The following is a 20447-nucleotide window of genomic DNA, read 5'->3' as shown; positions in this document are numbered from 1 at the left end:
TGTTACATTGCAATGTTCTAGCAAAAGTATGTTTATCTCACATCTCTGTGGGTATGTTGTGAACATAAACGGAAGATGAGTTGGGCTTGGCATCCAGCCCATGCTGAGACAGCTCATGATGGTGAGAGGGTGTGTGAGGGAATGAGCTTGGCTGCAGAAAGGGAGGGAGAAAGGAGCATGCAGCTGCAACCAAAGACTGACCATCATTGGTCAGAATGAGAGTCGGGCATGACGCTTATGCCAGCACATCCCTTGGAGTTCTGGTGGGTTCATGTCTCATATTTATTTCAGGCTTTGTGGTCTGGTGAGTTCTCTTACAATAGAGCACTATGGGATATCCATGAAATCTGTATTTTCCATCACAGCTCCAGAGTGCAGTGTGTTTGTAATTTTGGTATTAAGCTAGCCTCAGTGCTGAAAGATTCATGCCAGACCATATCCTCTATAATGCAACTGTCCTAATACTGTTTTGTTAGAAAGCAAAGGACATAGTAGAAATGAGTTGACTTCCAAATGATCTATGGTCTACAAAATAGCAACTCCACTGAGTGCAATGTAGTTAAGGTGGGTGTTAGTGAGATAGTTCCAAGTATTAAAAAAGCAGCTGTGTACATCACACTATTTGTAACACAGGGTAACCATGAAGTAATTGAAAATTTAATTAACATTAACACTTAATGCTCCCAAAGCACTAACTTTGGAGCCATGTTTTCAAACAATAAATCCTCACACACAGTCACAGATGTTGAAAGTATCAGCCTCAGCGAGAAGGAGCTAGCTCACAATTATGATAATTCTAACCTGTACAAATCTCCCACAGTGTTTTCTGTATATATGAATATTAATAAAATAATAGTTATTATGAAAAATAACACACCATGATCTAGTGGGACAGAGATGACAAGACTTGAAGTCAGCAGATCTGGTTTTCAGTACCAGAGCTGATACTAGCTCATGTCATGACTATAGGTAAGTCATTTAACTAATTGATGCCTCAGTTTCCCTGTCTGTATGTTGAGCATAATAATACCAATCATACCTATTTCGCAGGGGTGCTGTGAATTTAATCAATTAAGGTTTGAAATTCTTAGATAGAAGCTGCTATATAAGTGATAATTACAAGTAATTATAATATTTAGCACTTATATAAAACCTTTTCATCTCAAAGTGCATTGCAAACGTTAACTAAGCCTCACGATGCCAGTTAGACTGTCTTCTGCTTCGCATCAACAGAGTGGCATGTAAAAAATAAAAAGGTGTCAGTAATGAAATAGCTTGGTGGCAATATTCCTCAACTGGATGCTTAATAGTCAATGGGGATAAACACAAAAGGTAAAGGCCAGTCCTCACTCAAGTCAGTGGTGAAACGCCCATGGACACCAGACTTTCACACAAAAAGGACAAGAGTTTTTGGGCCTGATTTTGACCTCAGTAACACCAGTTTTACATGGATGTAACTTCACTGCCTGCAATTAAAAAACTCTTGGTTCACACTGGTGTGAGAGCAGAATTAGGCTCTTTATACATTGCAGTAAGTAGTTTTAAGTACTAAGTAGTTAAATTCTCAAACATGCCCCTTTATGCCTTCTCCCATGCTGCCCCACACATTTGGGAGGTGCAGCCCATAAATGTTCACAAAACAACCTCATTATCCACCTTTAAATCTCTCCTCGAAACTCTCCTTTGCCACCAGACCTACAAAAAACTTGTCAATGTTTAGGCCACGTGTGTTGAGACCACACCTCTCACGCTGACTTCTTGTCCTCCCCTGTCTGTTTGTATCCTCTGTTGTCTTTTGTCTTGTACTTAACTGTAAGCTAAGGGTGGGGATCGTCTTTTTGTTCTGTGTTTGTACAGCACCTAGCACAATGAATGCTAGTCCCTGACTAGGGCTCCTAGGTGCTGAGTAATAATAAATAATAACAACAATTCTTTACTACATTGAACAGTCCCATTAAGATGGGAAGTAGGTGTGTGTGACATGAAGTAAAACAGACCTCTTCCTTTCTATATACTGTGAAATAAGGGACTCTTCACCATTTCTTTTTAGATGCACAGATTTATTAGGAAATCACATATGTATGAATAGTCAGTATTGTTTCTACAGCGATAAAGTTTAACATTTCCTTGAAAGATCAGTTTTCTCTAAGAAGATTCAGTAGGACTTTAAACACTTAAATTAACATATCTGTGATTGCCTGGGAGGAATTTTCTGGCATCACAGTATAAAAATAATGCTCCAAGTTTCTAATCTGCTGAACTGTAGCCTCATGCAATGCACTGTAGTTCCTCACATGAACATGCTGTGTGGGCTTCAACTGTGTCCTGTATATCCTCTGACTTCTGGTCAAGCTTCATCTGTCCCTCAACTAAGCTGGCAGCTGAATCTGGAAGTGAAGAAAAATGACGGATAAGAATGAAGAAAAAAGAACAGTCAATTTGCAATACGTGGGATTCGTTATACAGACTTCATTAGTACACTGACTGGACTTAGGCCTGGTCCACACTAACCCCCCACTTCAAACTAAGGTACGCAAATTCAGCTACGTTAATAACGTAGCTGAATTCGAAGTACCTTAATTCGAACTTACCGCGGGTCCAGACGCGGCAGGCAGGCTCCCCCGTCGATGCCGCATACGCCTCTCGCTGAGCTGGAGTACCGGCGTCGACGGCGAGCACTTCCGGGATCGATCCGGGATCGATTTATCGCGTCTAGACAAGACACGATAAATCGATCCCAGAAGATCGATTGCTTACGGCCAGACCAGGAAGTAAGTGTAGACCTGCCCTTAGATTCTCCTAATTATCATGCACATTTCATTTGACTAACTGGATTGAAAATCAGCCATCACAACAAACTAATCATTATTTAAAAGACAGCAATTATAATGCTCATTTATACTAGTTCATTTTGAATCTATTGTTTTTTAAATGTCAAACTTTGAAAACAAAGAAAAATGCATTGTAGATACCAATATTCGTGAAATCTCAGTTGCTCTCTTAGAATCTGGCTCTACCCCCCAAAACCATTGACAAAACTCCAATGATTTCAATGGAAGCAGGATCAGGCCCATAGACAGTGATAAATAAACAATAGATAATATGGGACCTTCATTTAGCTACAGATTTAAAAAGTCATTACCAGGAAAAATGTCATAAAATGCTGACAGGCAACATATTTATTTTTACATCCACTAAAGATAGTGTCACACACCAAATGTTATTGATTAAGACTGCAATTCAGTGAGGTCCTTAAGCACATGCCAAAGCTTATGCATGTGAGTAGTCTTATTGAAATCACAGAGATTACTCACCTGCTTAAAGTTAAGCACCTGGCTAATCAGGGCCTAAATTAGTAAATATTTGGATAGCTCCTATAATAGGATTTTTTGTTGACTTACCAGCTGGCAGACAATGGAAGCCAACAGAAACTGGGGTGGTCTGAGTTGCTGAACATCCTTTCATGCAGCGCAGCACAGGCTCAACAGGGTAGCATTTTGAGTCTTCGCCCTCAAGCCGAATTGTTTTCTCAAGTTTCACAAGTGAGCGCTGCAATTTACAGGCTGCAAATAAAATAATCATTGATATTTCAAAACCTTGTGTAAATGGCTTTAGATTTTCCCCAAATTTCTCCATCTGCTAGTGATATTTTGTGTATATCTAATATTGGCTCCATCCAAAATTCTATATGGATCACATGTAAAGCAATATCCCTGTCTAATAATTTTCCTTTGTTTTATTTAATTAGATATATATGGGGATATAGGATGCTTATTTCAGATGGAGTCCTGAGTTATCTCTAGATGAATATGGAGATATTTAACCTAATGTATTTCCTAATGAATATTATGTGGGTAAGTTGGTTCACTGAGTAAGTGCGAGACCTGAGTTTAACAGAGAATAGATCTCAATCTTCAGGAGAAGGACCTGGAGCTGTGCAGAAATAAAAATAATCAATAGATGGCCATTCTGATTAAATATATTTGTGGATATATGGTAGAGCTGGGTGTTATTGCGACGAAGAAACAATCCCCATTGGTCAGTAACAGATAGATCTGATCTTCAGTGATCGCTACAGCCAGTTACAGGAGGATGAGAAGAACCTCAACTTACTGCTGAGTATAATTTTACGCTCTATGCACACATTGAATGTAGGCACTATATATGCTGAACGGCATTGTAATTTAAACTGATGTAACTGAATAAACTACAAGGGCCCCAATTCATCAAATCATAGAATATCAGGGCTGGAAGGGACCTCAGGAGGTCCTCCAGTCTAACCCCCTGCTCAAAGCAGGACCAATCCCCAGACAGATTTTTATCCCAGTTCCCTAAATGGCCCCCTCAAGGATTGAACTCACAACCCTGGGTTTAGCAGGCCAATGCTCAAGCCACTGAGCTATCCCACCTCCAAACCATTTAAGCATGCGCTTTACCTTATGCACATGAGTAGTGCCAGTGAAATCCATGGGAGTACTCACATGTTTAAAGTTAAGAATGTGCTTAAGTGCTTTGTTGGATCAGACCAAAAATAGTTGCATTGATCCAACAATTTAAATTATCACTCAAAGTAATAATGAGAGCTGGTCAAAAAAATCTGATGGAAAAGTTTTCTGTCAAACAATGCTATTTCATTGAAATACAAGTTTTTTTGCAGGAATGTGTTGATTTTGATGCAATTCTCAATGGAAAATTTTGGAAACTATTTGAAATTGAAATGGAGTATTTTGTTTTTACTCTCTTCTTTCATTTCCTCTTGATTGGTTTCATTATGGCTTTATTGTTTCATTTCAACGTTAAATTTTTTAAAGTTTTTTAAACTTTAATTTTAATATTATGTATGTTATATTTAATATTCATATACCTGAGTTAATATTTTATAACGTTTCAACGTTATCAAAATGAATCATTTCAATAAAGTATTTTTGATGTTTCTGAATCAAATTATATTGGAATTTCTGTTCTGAGAAATATTTCAAGATTTCAACTTTTCATACTTATTTGAGATTTTTTTTTCAAAATGTCAATTTCCCACAGGATGGAAATTCAGTTTTCTAACTAGCTGTAGTAATCATACATTATGTATAGTAAAGTTTTCATACCGCCAGCACAAGGCTTTTCTGACAGAATCCAAGACTGCCCAAAGCTCACTGCATTTTTAGCTACATATCCACTGGGCATCTGAAATTCCTGTTTATTTTCAGCATCATATTTTCCACAAATGCCACATGTTTTCCCCGCCATCCAGAAAGCAACTTGAACCTTTGTGAAAACAAAGTAAAAGTTAATTCAAGTTAATATTTAAGGATAATGTCAATGAAGCAGAATTTTGTTACAGAATGGTCTCCTGAGGTAACATAATTGCAGAGGAAAATAAAAGTTAAGGCAAAGCCAAGATATTTGTTTTTAAAGAACAAGATTTGATTCTGTGCTTTCCGTAACAATCACTCTGGCTGAGATTTTCAAAGGGGCCTGAGTGAGAGTTATTTGAGTGCTTAGCTCCATTAGGTCCTTTTGAAAATCCATGTGTCCATGTCTAATCTATTAAATGATTGATGCTGAAGATGTAAACATTTTGTTTGATGTATGTTTTTAATAGCTCAATTAGCACTTGCTATACATAGCATTTATTGATCTTCTACATTCCTAGCAGAGCATTCTTCTATTAGAGTTTTTTAAAAAATCAGAGTTTTGACTAGTTGAAGAGTTATATAATGAGAAGTACAGGGGACAGGGATTCAGAATTCCTGAGTTCTCTTTGCAACTATGTCACTGACTCAATGTGTGTTCTGGGCAAGTCACTTCACCACCCCATGTTTTAGTTTATCTAACACACCAGCATGTTCTGAGGCTTAATTCCTCTATGTCTGTGAAACATTTTGAGATCCTCAGAGGAGAGGAGCTGTGTAAGAGACGAATATTATGATGACTGGCTGGAGGCTGTTATTCTGTAAACTCTTTTACCCTGATCTTAAAGTTGGCTTTGCTAATGCAGACCCTTGCACTCATGCAAAGTTTCATCTACTTCAATGAATAGGAATCAGTATGGATACTGGAGTCTGAATGCGGAATTGGGGCTTTATCACTAAATGGAGTAAAATAATCTTGTGATCTGATTAGCAGAGATTCCCTTGTGTAAATACGGCATTTTGTGGATTTTCTGGGAAGTTTATGCAAATGAAAACACTTGCAGAGGAGAGAAAAATACCTTGAATGTACGTCCATCAAAATATAGTTTATCAATGCCATAGTCAGGAGCCACAAGTGATAGACCTTTCTTCTCATTGCTGATCATCAGAGAAGCATCTGTAATAAAAATACAAATGATCTTTTATAATCTTTATAATAATTCTGTAAAAATATAATCAAAGCCTTGTTTTTCTTCAGGTATTTTGTTGTTGTTGAAGAACCAAAACACACTGTATATTAACTAATTACTTTCCTTAAAATTTGCAAATATGGAATGTAGTTGTTGGCAGGAACTAGGGAAACATAATTTTAACTCTATGGCCTTAACAATCACTTTTGTATTAATTTTCCTTTGTAAATATTAACAGGTTCCTATTTATTTCAGGGAACAATAATGGAGTCCGCTAATACTTAGTATCACATTTTTGTAGATATTAAGGCCCTGTCTACACTCTAATGGAGTCAGGAGACTTGACTGCAACTTGGTAGTCACCTGATCCATTTATAGCAGTTACCTGTAACCAAGTAAATGATAATGGGATAAAACCCTGGACTCCCAAAATGTTAATCCAGTTTTGGAGATGTTTGGCCCCATCTATGTCCTACAGCTTTTAACTGTGTTATTATAACCAAGTTGGGTACAACTGTACTGTATCCAGCTCTCTTGATTGTAAACAAAGTTTCAATGTGTCTATTCATAGAACAAAATGTGTATGCATTGAGAGAACAGAATAGGTTCTGCCTAGTGGCTGACTTTATCCCTACAGTTCTCCATAATTTTTGTTAGTGTTCTGTTTTTATAAATATTTCTCTTGATTTTTTCTATTGATATAAAATCCCCAAATGTCACATATAAGTCAAGTTGGCAAAAAAGTCCCAACATATAGATATGGCAATTATAAGAAAAGCTATATTTGGAAAAGTTTCATCATATATGTGATCAAAACATTTGGGATAAAATAATACCCTTCCTCCAGTTCAGAACTTCTGCGAGTCAGAATCCTAAATGCCTACATATTTTAGAAAGGGAGCGGTGGGTCAATTAACCTCAACTGTCTCTTGCTTAACTTTTCAAAAGTTCCCAATTCTAGTCTGTCTTTATAAATGCTGATCTGCAAATATGTAAATAAATGCACAATTTGTAAAGAGTAAATATTACTCTTTAGCCCTAAGTACAAAGGTAAAAATGTTTGTTTCAAGCAATAACACTGCCAAAATGATTAAAATACCTTTACTGGAGTATATTTCTCTCTCTCCTGATACAACCTATGAGAAAGGGCTAAATGGACACCTACCAAAGTCAGAAGTATATGTGATATTCTCCACTGGGGTTTCAACACCATTGACCATGAGGTTAAGAAGTCCATTTGCCGGATACATGTCAATTTCACTTTGAAAAGAGGAAAAAATGAATTTATATTCTACGTTGATCATGTTCATGAACACACCATGTCCAGACTACAACCTCTTTCACTAAATATCCCTGATTTTAGCATTATCTTGTTTCAACATCATAGTTATCATAAATGCACATCACAGATGCCCATCCCACCTTTTGTGTGGGGTAACATCATGTTCTGTTTTGCCATCCATCTTATTCAAGATGCACATGAGGTTATAAAGGGAAACACTGACACAACTCTGGGTGCAATATCACCAATGTAACGCTTAGGGCTTGTCTACATTACCCGCTGGATCAACGGGCAGCCATCAATCCAACGGGGGTCTAGTCTAGTCTAGACGCGATAAATCGACCGCTGAGCGCTCTGCCGTCGACTCCGGTACTCCATCAGGGCGAGAGGCGCAGGCAACGGGGGAGCGTCAGCCATCAATTTACCGCAGTGAAGACACCACGGTAAGTAGATCTAAGTATGTCGACTTCAGCTACGTTATTCATGTAGCTGAAGTTCCGTAACTTAGATTGATCCCCCACCCCCTAGTGTAGAGCAGGCCTTAGACAGAAGTCTCTTCTGCGTTACATCTGGATGGTGTGATACCTTTGCATTTCCAGTGTCAGGCCAGAAAAGGAGTTGGATGGAAACAAACTGGCCAAATCACAGTCCAGATAAAATGGATGTGGGGTTGATGAGTTGCAGAGTATGTGGCAGAGGTAACATCTGCTCCTTCCGAGGAAAATGTAGTGGGGAGTGCCCGTCTTTTTTTAGTGAAGTTTGCAATCTCGTACATCAAGTTTGCAGCAGAAGCTAAGAGTGTTTTATTCGAGGTGCTTTTGTCACTTCAGGACTGGATTATTGTAAAGAGTTTTAGAATTACTTACTGACTGCCAAGCTTGATATTAATTGCTTTAAGGTCAGCAGATTCTTCCGCATTCTTCATCATTACCAGGAACTTCAGTTCTGGGCTACAATCCTGGGCCAAGATGTGGTAGCAGTTTGTGGGCAGTGAGTAGTTAAACTGTACCTCATTGAAGGTTGTGATCTTGTCTTGGGAAACTGAGCAACGAGCTGGTAAAAGAAAACATGCCATAGAAACAAGTGAATACTTTCCTTTTCATAAGAGATATATATTTAAACATAATATTTTATTTTGGCTCTCCATTTCAGTGAGACAACAGATGATATTTTTTCTCTAAGATTACCTGGGATTTAGGCTACTCAGCGCCCATAATCTCTAAGCAAGGCATGAAATATATATTCCTCACATTTTAGCAACAAATGAGTTTTCTGACAATTCAAAATGTATCCGTTCAGATTTTCCAGAACAAATGATTAAAGTGAATTCATGGATTCCTGTGTAAATTTATCTTGACTCTTGCAGACAGACTGGATGTGAAACAACAGCAGTACGTGCACCAATGTGGAGTTCTTTGGAAAGTTTAATATTCTGATTTCCAATGTGGAAATAAATACTTTGGGGCTTCTGTGCACCATACATTATGTTCTCTACAGTTGGAAATGATTTAACATTATCATAATGAAAAAAATCACTAGAGAGCTATTTATTTCTTAATAAGAGAAAAACAATTCCATGTATTATCAGACAATGCTAAAATAATGATAGAGCCTGTAGAGCTTGTGTCTCTGAAGAGAGTGAACTGCTGACCTTTAAGATGCTCCAGGACTGCGGATGGTGCTTCAGAAAAGAAATTCCAGATCGGGGGCTGCAGTGCTGAGGCTGGTAGAGATGGCCCTACAGGCAATGATAACGGAAGCCAGACGGCTCTGTTATAAATGGTCAGCTGAAAAGGAATCAGAAAACAGATTTAAAATAGAGTTCAGCAAGCTATTCACAGCAAATAATTTATCTGTTGATTTCAGCCTCTTTTCCTGTTTGTGAATTATCTGCGGGAGGACTTAGATTTTTACAAAAATATTGTTTTTTTTAAATTATTTGACAAATAGTTTATGTGAACATAATTCAACATATTCACTTCTCGTGAACTCTTCACCATTACTATTGCCAGTATTCACGCCTGCTATGTGATTGGTCACCTAAATCATATGGTATTGTTTCTGCTTTCTGAGTGGATAACTTCCAAACTCAAAAAGAGTTTCCAAGATGGCTGGACAAACACAGATTAACATAAGTATTCATGGCACTTTCTCTGAACAAATATCACCACATGAATGTCCTTGGAAAGAAAGTAAAAGTACCATAGACAACAGTGAATCAATATCATGGTTTTAATCAGAACTAATGTTTTCAAATACTTTTTTGGAATGCTCTAATAAAAAAAAATATCGAAGTATTCTGTCGGGTGAAATATGTGATGGCATGATTATGCTGTATATTTACCTCAGGCAGTTTGGCGACAAAATCACAAGTCCTTGGAGAAGTTAGAGCCACAATCAACTTGGCCTGTTGAGAAGGATTTTTTTGCTGTATTTCAGAGTAGCCTAGTATATAGGCAGCTCCTGGGATGAAAGTGTAAAACCTTGAAAAAGAAAAACATGATTTAACGGTAAAGTTTACTCAGGTCCCTCAGGCACTCAAGTACTGGATATCTGAGGCATTGTCTATCTGACCATAAGTTAGAGGAGATATTAAGGACCAGCCCCTTTGTTGTGGCTGAGAGCAGATGATGAAGACAGCTGAAAAGTCCTCTGGTGTGGAGGAGCTCTTATGTGGCACAGAGCCAGCATACACAGCAACTGGCATAAATTAGAGCAGTCCCCAGGGCAACACAGGTCCACTTTGAGAAACAGTGAGCCATAATGGTCTCCCTGGCAGGCCCCAACCTCACTCCCTGCTTTACTGAACAAGAGCTTCGTGACATAGAGTATCTGGCCCTAACTTTTCAGTAACTTCTGCCTGGTATAGAAGGATTACCTTCCACTTGTACAGTATGGTAGGTTTGTACAGTAGATGGTTATCTTATACTCCTTAGGGGTCATTTGATGAGTTTCCAAACTCAAACAAATCAGAAATGAGAAAATAAAGAGACAGTCAATCAGTCAATCACTGGAAGCTCATTGCTGAATATGGATTTTCCCAGCTTGACTGGACACCATAAAATAAATTGCTGAAATGAAAGGGCAAAACCTCACCAGCTGGCAACTGATTTGACTCTTGAAGGAACTTTAGGCCACTCCAGTTTCACTTGAATGGCTGGGTGATCAGCAAACCGGCCAGTTACAAACTCTGAAGAAATCCTGTAGTCCTGGCAATCCTGGCCCCATTTCAGATAACCCTATAATGGAGACAAAAACATTCCATTTTTTAAAAAGTAAAACATACTTGAGATCGCTGTATTGTGGGTAGAATGGTGCGGTGTTATTTCTGAGTCTTACCGTTGCCTTGTGAGCATTAATGATTGAAGCATCAGCACAGATTTTCCATCTGCTTGATCCTGTGATGTTTGACACAAACACTTGTATCCTGGGTCTGGTGGAGTATAAATCTGTATATAGCACGAACTGGAAGCCTGCCAGCTTTCTGTCATTTCGAAGAGCACGAAGAATAACAGCCAGATCTGGTGCTTTACTGTCTCCCAAAAATTTAGACTAAAGGCAAGTGAGGAAAAAAATGCCTCAGAACAATATTACAACAGAATTACTATATTATGTTAGCTTTTATTTACGGTACAAATAATATAAATAGAAAGTAAGAAGTTGACAAATGCATGTAATTTGACACATTACAGATATAAAATCATATAATATACAATAAATAAAAATGTAATGGGCCAAAACTTGCAATGCTTATTCAGCCACAACTCCAGTTGGTATCAATGGGTGTTTTCACAAAGTGAACATTGAGTAAAAGCTGTGGGATTAGCCCAAATAATCAGCACAATTGCATTTTTCTGGAAATAAAAAGAAGTGTCTAAGGGTACGTCCAGACTTCCCGCCGTATCGGCGGGTAGCGATCGATTTATCAGGGATCGATATATCACGTCTCGTTAAGATGCGATATATCGATCCCCGAACGCGCTCCCCGTCGACTCCGGAACACCACCGGAGTGAGCGGAGTCGACGGGGGAGCCGCGGCCGTCGATCCCGCCCCATGAGGACCCAAGGTAAATCAATCTAAGATACTTCGACTTCAGCTACGCTATTCACGTAATAATACCGGAATACATTAAATCAGCATGTTTTAGGTATACTGTTTGTTGTTAATACTCAGCACTAAGCTTTGGAGACAAGCTGTTTCTTTGTACCACCCTGCCTGTCTGTCTATATCACCTGTCATCTCTTGTCTTATACTGTATGCTCCTTGGGGTAGAGACCACCTTTTTGTTCTGCGTTTGTACAGTACCTAGCACAATAGGGTCCTGCTCCATGATTGGTCCTGCTCTCCAGGTGAAATAGGAGCAAGCAGTCCTGTGTTTCACAGAGTGTTGGAAGCATGTGGCCTGCTCCTGTTGGTGGCACAGTTGTGTAACATGGGAGAGGGAGGGAAAGTTTCTTGCACAGACATGTTTCTCCTGTGCTTGTAAACAAGAGTCAGCACAGTCTGGCTCCATGTGATTTAATATGGCAGCTACTTTTCTTTACCCATTAGCTGGACAATAATTGCAAGTCCATGCTAACACACTGCATACTGCATTTCTTGAAGACTAAGAAACTGACCCGGGAACCTGCTCTGTTGGTGTCTTCGCTGCTACTGGAACTAGAACTAGAGCTGGAGGAGGAGGAAGAGGAGGAGGAGCTGCTGCTGGTGGTGGCGCTGCTGCTGCCTGGGACTTCCTTTTTGGGATACTGCAACAATAAAAAAAAAAACATCCTTAGTAGAGCAATTTAAGTTAGTTCATAGGAAGATGTTTGAAACGACAATGTAGAATATTCATTTACAATGTTCTGCTAAAGCATATTCTAATTACCAGATTATTGTCAATAACCTTTAATCGTATTCCTTTTTAATATCTTTGGGTCTAACCCTACAAATTGTTGCTCACCCATAGATCTTCTTACCCAAGTAGTTCTTATGTATCTGAGCAGACCCATTGGGTTACTTGCATGAGTAAGAATTACTTGTATGGATAAGGCTTGTCAGGATCAAGCCATAAGTCAGGTTCACTTTTGCTCTCTATTTGAGACTATTTACACAGGAACAGTGCATTCAAATAGCACTTGTGCTTTACAAGCTCTTCCTATGGCTGCGTATAAAATAATACCAAAATCACTGCAACACAGCTAAGCTTTGGTTTGATATAAAAGAGTAGCACTGACTCAGTCCATTGCTCTTTAGGAATGTAGGGCCTGATCCCATGAACGGATGAACCACCACTTTTCATCTTACTTTCCTACTGGTCGCTTTACTTTCCATGAAACACTGATTGCAATGGAAATTGTTGCTATTGACTCCTCTTTGGATCAGGCCCTTAACAAGCATCCTTCACTGATACCGTGTTTGTCAATGAGGCTACGCTAGTTCATATCAGAAGAGAAGTTAGCCCAAGATGTCAAGTTATCAGAGCCTGTCAAATTATTTAAGTTCCTCATGGCAGGGATTTTGAGCTAAACTCATGAAGGGACTTAGGCGTGGTGGTGCCAGTGAGTGTTGCAACACCTAATTTTTATGCACTCTGTCACCTAGTGGAATCCTTAGGCCCGAGTTAGGTATGCATGCTCCTCTACAAGGCATGGGGAGAATTAGGTGCCTCAGAAAGAGATTCACAAACACCAGCCAGCTGAGTGGGGAGCCACCTAAAGTAGCAATAGGAAATGCCAGGGAGAGGGGCATGTTCGAATCCCCACCTCTCAAAGATAGGTAAGTGCCTAACTTCACCTTGGATTCACAGCCATTAACCCTCACCTGGAGTTAGGCACCTAAGCCAGCTCTGCTCCTTACAAAAAACAAGAGAGAGAAAGGCTGCATTATAGCCAATAGCCCTGGAGCTGGGGCTGTTTTCAAATTCCTGCTCTGCCCAATTTGGGGCAGAGATTTGAATTTGTGTCTCCTACATCCCAGCTGAGTACCCTGACCCACAGGCTACAGGGTATTCCAGGGCTGGGCTCTCTCAATCTCTCCTGTCAGAGCTGTTCCACTTTGTCTAAATAATTAAATGAACATTTGGAAGCAGTGACTTTGGCGTGTATCTCCCACATACCCAAGAGTGCCGTAGCCACCATCCACCCAGAATACCGAACATCCTGGCGGTCAGGACATGCTCCTGGGAGTTGGGAGACTTAGGTTCAAGTTTCTGCTCCAAATCAGGCAGAGGGGGGGATTTGAAATAGGTCTCCCACATCCTAGCAGTGCCCTGGCTATTGGGTCTTATGGGGGATGGACACACTCTTGCTCCTTTTCCCACATGTGGTCACCCCGGCTGCCTTTGATGGGAGAGGTATGCAGAGCACACTTATCAGGCCCTGCTGGGGAGATAGATGAGGGGCTGCCTAGTTTGAGAATCTTGCTGGGTGTGAGCTAGGACACCGAACATCTCAGCAATGTCGGATTTAGGCAGGTTTGTGCATGCCCACTGGTGGAAATTCAGGCACCTACAGGGCAAGGCAGCAGCTGAGTGTGGGGGTTTGGGGATTTCAGTGGCACTAAATGTTGCACTTAGGCACCTAAAATGAGAGTTAAGGTAGGTCTACACTGCAATTAAGCACCCACGGCTGGCCCAGATCAGCTGCCTCAAGCCCGGGGGCTGGGGCTACACAGCTGTTTAACTGTGGTGTAGATGTTCGGGCTCCAGCTAGAACTTGGGCTCTGGGACCCTTCCCCTCACTGAATCCCAGAGCCTTGGCTTCTTATATTTCTACAAAACACTGGGACATATTTAGAAACTGTAAACATTATAAAGACTGGTTTCAGAGTGGTAGCCGTGTTAGTCTGTATCAGCAAAAACAACGAGGAGTCCTTGTGGCACCTTAGAGACTAACAAATTTATTTGGGCATAAGCTTTCGTGGGCTAAAATTAATGAAGTGTTTTTAGCCCACCTGATGAAGTGGGTTTTAGCCCACGAAAGCTTATGCCCAAATAAATTTGTTAGTCTCTAAGGTGCCACAAGGACTCCTTGTTGTTTTTGCTATTATAAAGACTGTAATACCAATTATTTTCCTTCACAAAGGTAGTAATTCCCATGTGTGTTCTTTCAGGATTTTATTCTACCCATGTCAAGTCAGATGCAATGAGTGAAGAAAACTTACCTCCTGTGTATGTGCTGACTTGAAGCGATACTGATAGATCTCTGGAGTTCTCTTTGAAAATGATAAAAGTAGAAAGTTGAAGAGCCTTACATAGAAGAACCTGCTTTCTGTAATTGCATTGAAATGTGCAGCACTGGAAGTAAGTAAGGATTTCAGACTAAAAAACAACAGTATAAATCTTGAAATGTTTAAATAGAAAAATTAATGCTCCTAAATTAGCAGCCCCTGGAAATTCCACCAGAGAATTAAGACTAAAACATGCAACAGCAAAACCCATTGAGAGAGAGACCAATAAACCAACAAAAATTGGTCGCCTAGTTCTGGTGGCCTGTAACAATATCTCAGACAAAGCAGTGGAAACCCTGAAGATACTGTACAGGGGTCACCTGAGACAGGTGGTTGCCTGGTGGAAGTGGGGTTCTCAGTGCAGTTTTCACAATATTGGACCAGTGTATTCTGTAGTATCAATTCATAATTTCCTGATATACAACACAAAGCCACCTGCTATCCGAAATGTAACTCACGCTGACTTTATCATCATCATCACCACCATGCAGTCTAGTGACACACATACGTTACCTGTGTTTTGGAATACTCGCTATCGCTATCGCTACTGCTGCTACTGCTGCTGCTGTTCGGCTCTCTGACGAGTTGATGCCTGCTTCCAGGTCGAGGTGCTTTATTGCTGCTGCTGCTGCTGCTGGTGCTGTCACTGCTACCACTGTCGCTGCTGCTGCTGCCACTGTCGCTGCTGCTGCTGCTACGGCTGCTGCTGCTGCTGTCACTGCTGTCACCGCTGCTGCTGCTGCTGCTTTTGCTGCTACTACTGCTGCTGCTCTCATCTCTGTTTCTAGGTTGTAATGTTTCGTCTTTCGGATCTTGATTTTTGACCTTCTTACCAGAAGGGGAGGAAGAAGAGGAGGAAGAAGAAGAGGAGGAAGTGTCGGCGGATGAAGAAGATGAACTAGATGGATATTTAGCATTGGGCTCTACCCGGAACTCTGTCATCTGGGTCTTTCCTTTCTTGTACCGCTGAGTTCTATTTGCAACCTGCAACAGCATTTCAAAGAACGATGCTGGTGATTAGATACATCAAAAGAAATAATTGTTACTATTTTATCTTATTGCTATGATTATTAAATAAGATGGGGTGAAAAAATAACCGTGCCCACTTATTTAGGCTGAAATTCATCCATGTGCAGAGGGCCAACATCAGGTCTATGCACCACCCAAGTTCCACTCAAGCCTTTGATGTTGACTTACACACACGCCTTTCATTTGAAATTGTACCCTTCTTACTAACTTTATTCTCCATTTTCCATGCAGATATTCCATAATGTATTTTAAAATCGTTGCTTTTTATTTGTTTAAAGAGGGTTCCTGCCCCATACACCCTCAACATCTCAAAGTCAATTACCTTAAACACATTTTCAATTCCTAGGATCTTCTTCAGTTTCATTTGAACCACGTCATCTGGAGATGAATCATCTTCTTCCTCGGACTCTAGGGTTACCACTTGGATTATTTTGAAAGCTGCTCTAGATCCTGCCTGAATCTCCAGCTGTATTTTGTCTATAGCTGCATCTGTAGGGGCTACACACCAGATACATCCATTAGGAGATATACTGCTTCAGCTGTACTGACATGGATAAACAGAAAATCTTGTATTCAATACTATACCTGGTTTCAAAACTATTTTAGCTTCATGTTCTCCAATTAATCGGTGAAAATATGTATTTTTTAAAACAGAGGCATCTCGTGATCTCCTGTAAAAACAGGCCTGACAACCAAAACGAGTCACTTTGACACAAATGGCTTGAGTATATGTTTTTCCTTCTGCACTGTGGTGAAGTTCCTGCTCAGGACCATAGGAATATTTCTTAGGTAGGATGTCAGAAGCCTCTCTTTGCTGCATTAAACATGAACACATTAGTACACTGGTAGCATTTCACAGACAAGAAGTACAAATATCACCATGCATATAGTACAGAGAAAATAAATATTAATATACAAACATAGAAGAGGTAGTTACCGTCACGGCACCTTCTCTCGAAGTTCTTTCAGATGATTTGAAATGCTCCTTCAGAATATTTGATCCAGTACCTTCTGGGAGTACTGGAATCTTCTTCACTGTGCCTGGTTCCCCTATATTTCTTGATACAGCAAAAGCCTTATGCCTGTGGGATTATGCATGAAATATTATTTATAAGTAGCTCCAAAGGGCTGTTGGATGGATTTAATCACATCTCTATTAATGTCTCTATTTTAAGAGTCATACAGTTTTGAACACTGAACTGTAAGAGCCAAATAAATATTTATAAATGCATTTTTGCAGCCTAATAACATGACTTAGAAATCATTTGGTTCTAGATGAACTGCAGGTTGGTACAAGACAATGGGTAACATTTTCAAAACCCATTTGACTTAGGTTCCTGAGTGCCTAAGGGCTTGCCTATACGAACAAGCAGGGGTGTACACTGCCTCTCACGAGCCTGCTGTGTGCTATGGGTCTGTGTGGACCCTGCTGCTGGGCACTGAAAGTTCCTTAGTGCACTTTGATCTACCCACCCTTTGAAATGGGAGTAGATTAAAGTGCACTAAAGATCTTTTCGTGCACAGCAGCAGAGACCGCACAGACAGTTAGTGTGCAGCAGACTAGTGCAAGGTAGATTTACACCCTAGCGTGCCATGAACTAAGTATTCATACAGCCAAGCCCTAAGTCACTTTTGAAAGTGGGAATTAAGTTTCAAAGTGATTTAGGTACTTTTTGAAAATTTTATCCCATATTACAAAAAAAACCTAAAACCCAAACAAAAGAAATCATGAATTACATTGCACAAAAGTGGTGCAATGTAACTATGAGTCACATGTATCCTTGATCATGTGAAATGATTATACTGCTTATTGTGTTGGAAGGTTTCACAAACCAATAGATTGCACACAAAAAATATTTTAAATGACAGAAATTTAACAACTCTACCTTCCCATCGCTATCTCAGTCTCCTGTTGGCATGGGGTTGTTCCAAACTTAAAACTTTTTTCCTTCATGTCTATCTTGGCATCAAATTTCAATGGAGCTTGTACACGGAGTTTGGAGTGAATTTCAATAGAAGACTGAAAGTATTCTGTGTTGATTCCCATCATTGCCACTGTGTTAAAGTAGATACTGAAAGAGAGTGAAATTGCCACAGATAAGCAAACAGACACTGTATCTAGCCACTGCTCTTTAAGAGGTAGAACTCCTTTTCTATAGAAGTCTCTGTAAATCTCAGAAAGATAAAAATGAGAACACTTTCCTTACCTTGGGCTGATGTCAGCACGAAGTTGCAAGTTGGATTCATACAACTGTGAAGGTCTAAAATCACCAGATATAGGAGGGGACAGCTTTACATCAACTACAAGAGACCGAGAAAAAAAGTAAAAGATGGTAAAAGTAAAAATAAATGAGTAAAGATAAAAGGTTCTCATAACAGATTATTAATGAAAATAAAAGCCAGGGTGATAAAAGCAAAGTCTTGTCCTGAATTAAAAACTGGATAATCAATAAGAAACTCAGAGATGTAGTGAACAACTACTCCTCAGAGTAGAGAGACATTAGCAGTCAGGAACATGAAGGGTACATACTAGAACTAAGGCTAGTTCAGGGCTGCCCGGGGGGGGGCAAGTGGGGCAATTTGCCCCGGGCCCCACAGGGGCCCCCACAAGAATATAGTATTCTATAATATTGCAACTTTTTTTATGGAAGGGGCCCCCAAAATTGCTTTGCCCCAGGCCCCCTGAATCCTCTGGGTGGCCCTGGGCTAGTTAATTTATTATATTTATTAATGATTTGCAGGGGAAGTGGTGAGCAAGCTGGTGACTTGTACTGATGTCACTAAGTTGTTTCTATGTGTAGAAATCATAAAAGATTCCAAGAAAATCCAGGAAGACTTATATGTGTTGGTGAATTTGATGGCAGGATGGTAGATGATATTCAGATTGGATAAATGGAAGATGATGAACACTGATAAATATAGGTCCTGATTCTGCTCTCAGTTATACCACTGTAAATCAGAAACAACTCCACTCAAGTCAATGGAGTAACCAGTTAAGTGGGATAAGAATCAAACATCATCTAAAATGCTTACATATGCTGATCAGCCCTTAACTTCCAAAATTCATTAAAGGAAAGAAATAAAGGAGCCCAGTTGGATACCTCAGTGAAGAAACTGGGCCAGTGGGCAGCGAATGCGATATTTGGGGATAGAAGTTATTGCAAAAGTTAATGATATGATATTGAACAATGGTATATGCTCTCCTTTGGAGGCAGGTGTTCAGCTTTAGCCTGCTCGTTTTAAGAGAGACTAAAAATATCCAGAGATGGGCAACAAAGATAGCAAATGATATCATAAGACCTACATACAGTGAGCGGCTGCAAAAATTAGGCCTCGAAAAGAAAAGAATTAGAGGGGACAGTAAAGAGGTATTTAAATTTACTGTTACTCAAAGGTAAGGTCCCTCTCTTTGACACATTACCATCATACAGGACAAAAAGGACCACTCAATTCAGTTAATGACAGGCAAGTTTAAAGCAAAGGAAAATGTCTCTTCACCCACAGTGTAGTCAGTTTGTGAGATTCACTGCTGCAGTGAAAGAGAGAGTCAAATAATACTGTCTAATTTAAAACTCTTCTGCATAATCTTATGATCACTAAATATCCCACCACCCGTTAAAACCAACATGTCTAAAATGGAACTGCTCGTGTCCCCTTGCAAGCCCTCTACTCCGGCTCCCGTCCCTATCATTACTGGCAATTCCACGCAGTGACTACTGAGCCATCTTCAGTTCCTCTCTCTCCACGTTGGTACTAAATCTGCTGCGTGTTTTTATGCACCACCTTCAGAATCCACCCATTCCTCCCCATTCCTATAGCAAAATCTCTTGTCCAGGTTTTGGTTATTTCTGACCTTGCGTACTGTCACCTTCTTCTCTTTGGTTTTTCAGATTCTTACCTCACCCTCTCCCTTTTCTGTCCATCCAAAACACTGCAGCAAAAATCATCTACCTTGCCTGCTGCTGCAACTATGTCCCAACCATCTGTAAATATTTTCACTAGCTCTCCTTCCTCCCTTTCTGTCCTGGCTTTCAAGGCTCTACATAAATTAGTCCCTCCTACCTTTCTGTTCTCATAACTTTTCACTCCACTGCCTCCTAATTTGTCTCCCATCCCATGGTTTGATCCAATATAGCTAATCTTATGTTCTCAAGCTCACCACGGGCCGTTGCATGTGCCAGAGCAGTAGTATATAAACTGTATTCCAATGGCCAACCAACAGTGATAGGGACGATGTGCCGAAATTCTCCTGAATATAATGGCTGAACCCATCGTCCTGCAATGCCATTTTGGATTTGATGGATCACTCTCTTCAGCCATGTGTGTCTGTCTGCTGGTCCAGTCACAAGCTACAATGTAACAGAGATACAGCAGGTTAGACGAGGAGATAAAGCTGCCAAACACTTCAGACAAAATTAGGGGGAGTGCGTACCTTCATAGCCTGCTGAATGAGATCCTTGTTGATGTCAGCAAAGGTCAGCTCTTGGCCTAATAGTTTGAAGTAAGCTGATAACACAGGGTTTTCTGAAGGCAACTCCCTCCATCCCAGCAGCTAGGAAACAAACAAACAAACAAACAAACAAACAAACAAACAAACAAACAAA

At 40.1% G+C, this 20447-nt stretch overlaps 1 protein-coding gene across 1 annotated transcript in view; it reads right to left on the bottom strand.

Moving 5' to 3' along the window:
- Positions 1-2061: 2061 nt before the first annotated feature.
- Positions 2062-20447, bottom strand: part of LOC112107727 (vitellogenin-2-like) — a 27853-nt gene continuing 9467 nt past the window's right edge. Inside the window, exons 16-34 of the mRNA XM_029912384.1 lie at positions 20276-20395; positions 20003-20192; positions 18051-18144; positions 17730-17915; positions 16781-16925; positions 16429-16657; positions 16166-16341; positions 15576-15798; positions 14749-14855; positions 10941-11153; positions 10698-10840; positions 9946-10084; positions 9253-9388; positions 8468-8654; positions 7485-7579; positions 6209-6306; positions 5103-5262; positions 3402-3563; positions 2062-2387 (exon numbers count right to left, since the gene is read on the bottom strand). Of these exons, the coding sequence (XP_029768244.1) occupies positions 2269-2387; positions 3402-3563; positions 5103-5262; positions 6209-6306; positions 7485-7579; positions 8468-8654; positions 9253-9388; positions 9946-10084; positions 10698-10840; positions 10941-11153; positions 14749-14855; positions 15576-15798; positions 16166-16341; positions 16429-16657; positions 16781-16925; positions 17730-17915; positions 18051-18144; positions 20003-20192; positions 20276-20395 (2922 nt within the window). The 3' untranslated portion in view covers positions 2062-2268. The remainder of the gene's footprint in view (positions 2388-3401; positions 3564-5102; positions 5263-6208; positions 6307-7484; positions 7580-8467; positions 8655-9252; positions 9389-9945; positions 10085-10697; positions 10841-10940; positions 11154-14748; positions 14856-15575; positions 15799-16165; positions 16342-16428; positions 16658-16780; positions 16926-17729; positions 17916-18050; positions 18145-20002; positions 20193-20275; positions 20396-20447) is intronic.

This window comes from Terrapene carolina, unplaced genomic scaffold (assembly GCF_002925995.2).
Source record: "Terrapene carolina triunguis isolate 2854851 unplaced genomic scaffold, T_m_triunguis-2.0 Scaffold211, whole genome shotgun sequence".
NCBI lineage: Eukaryota > Metazoa > Chordata > Testudines > Emydidae > Terrapene > Terrapene triunguis.
This window is presented reverse-complemented; position numbering and strand designations above follow the sequence as displayed.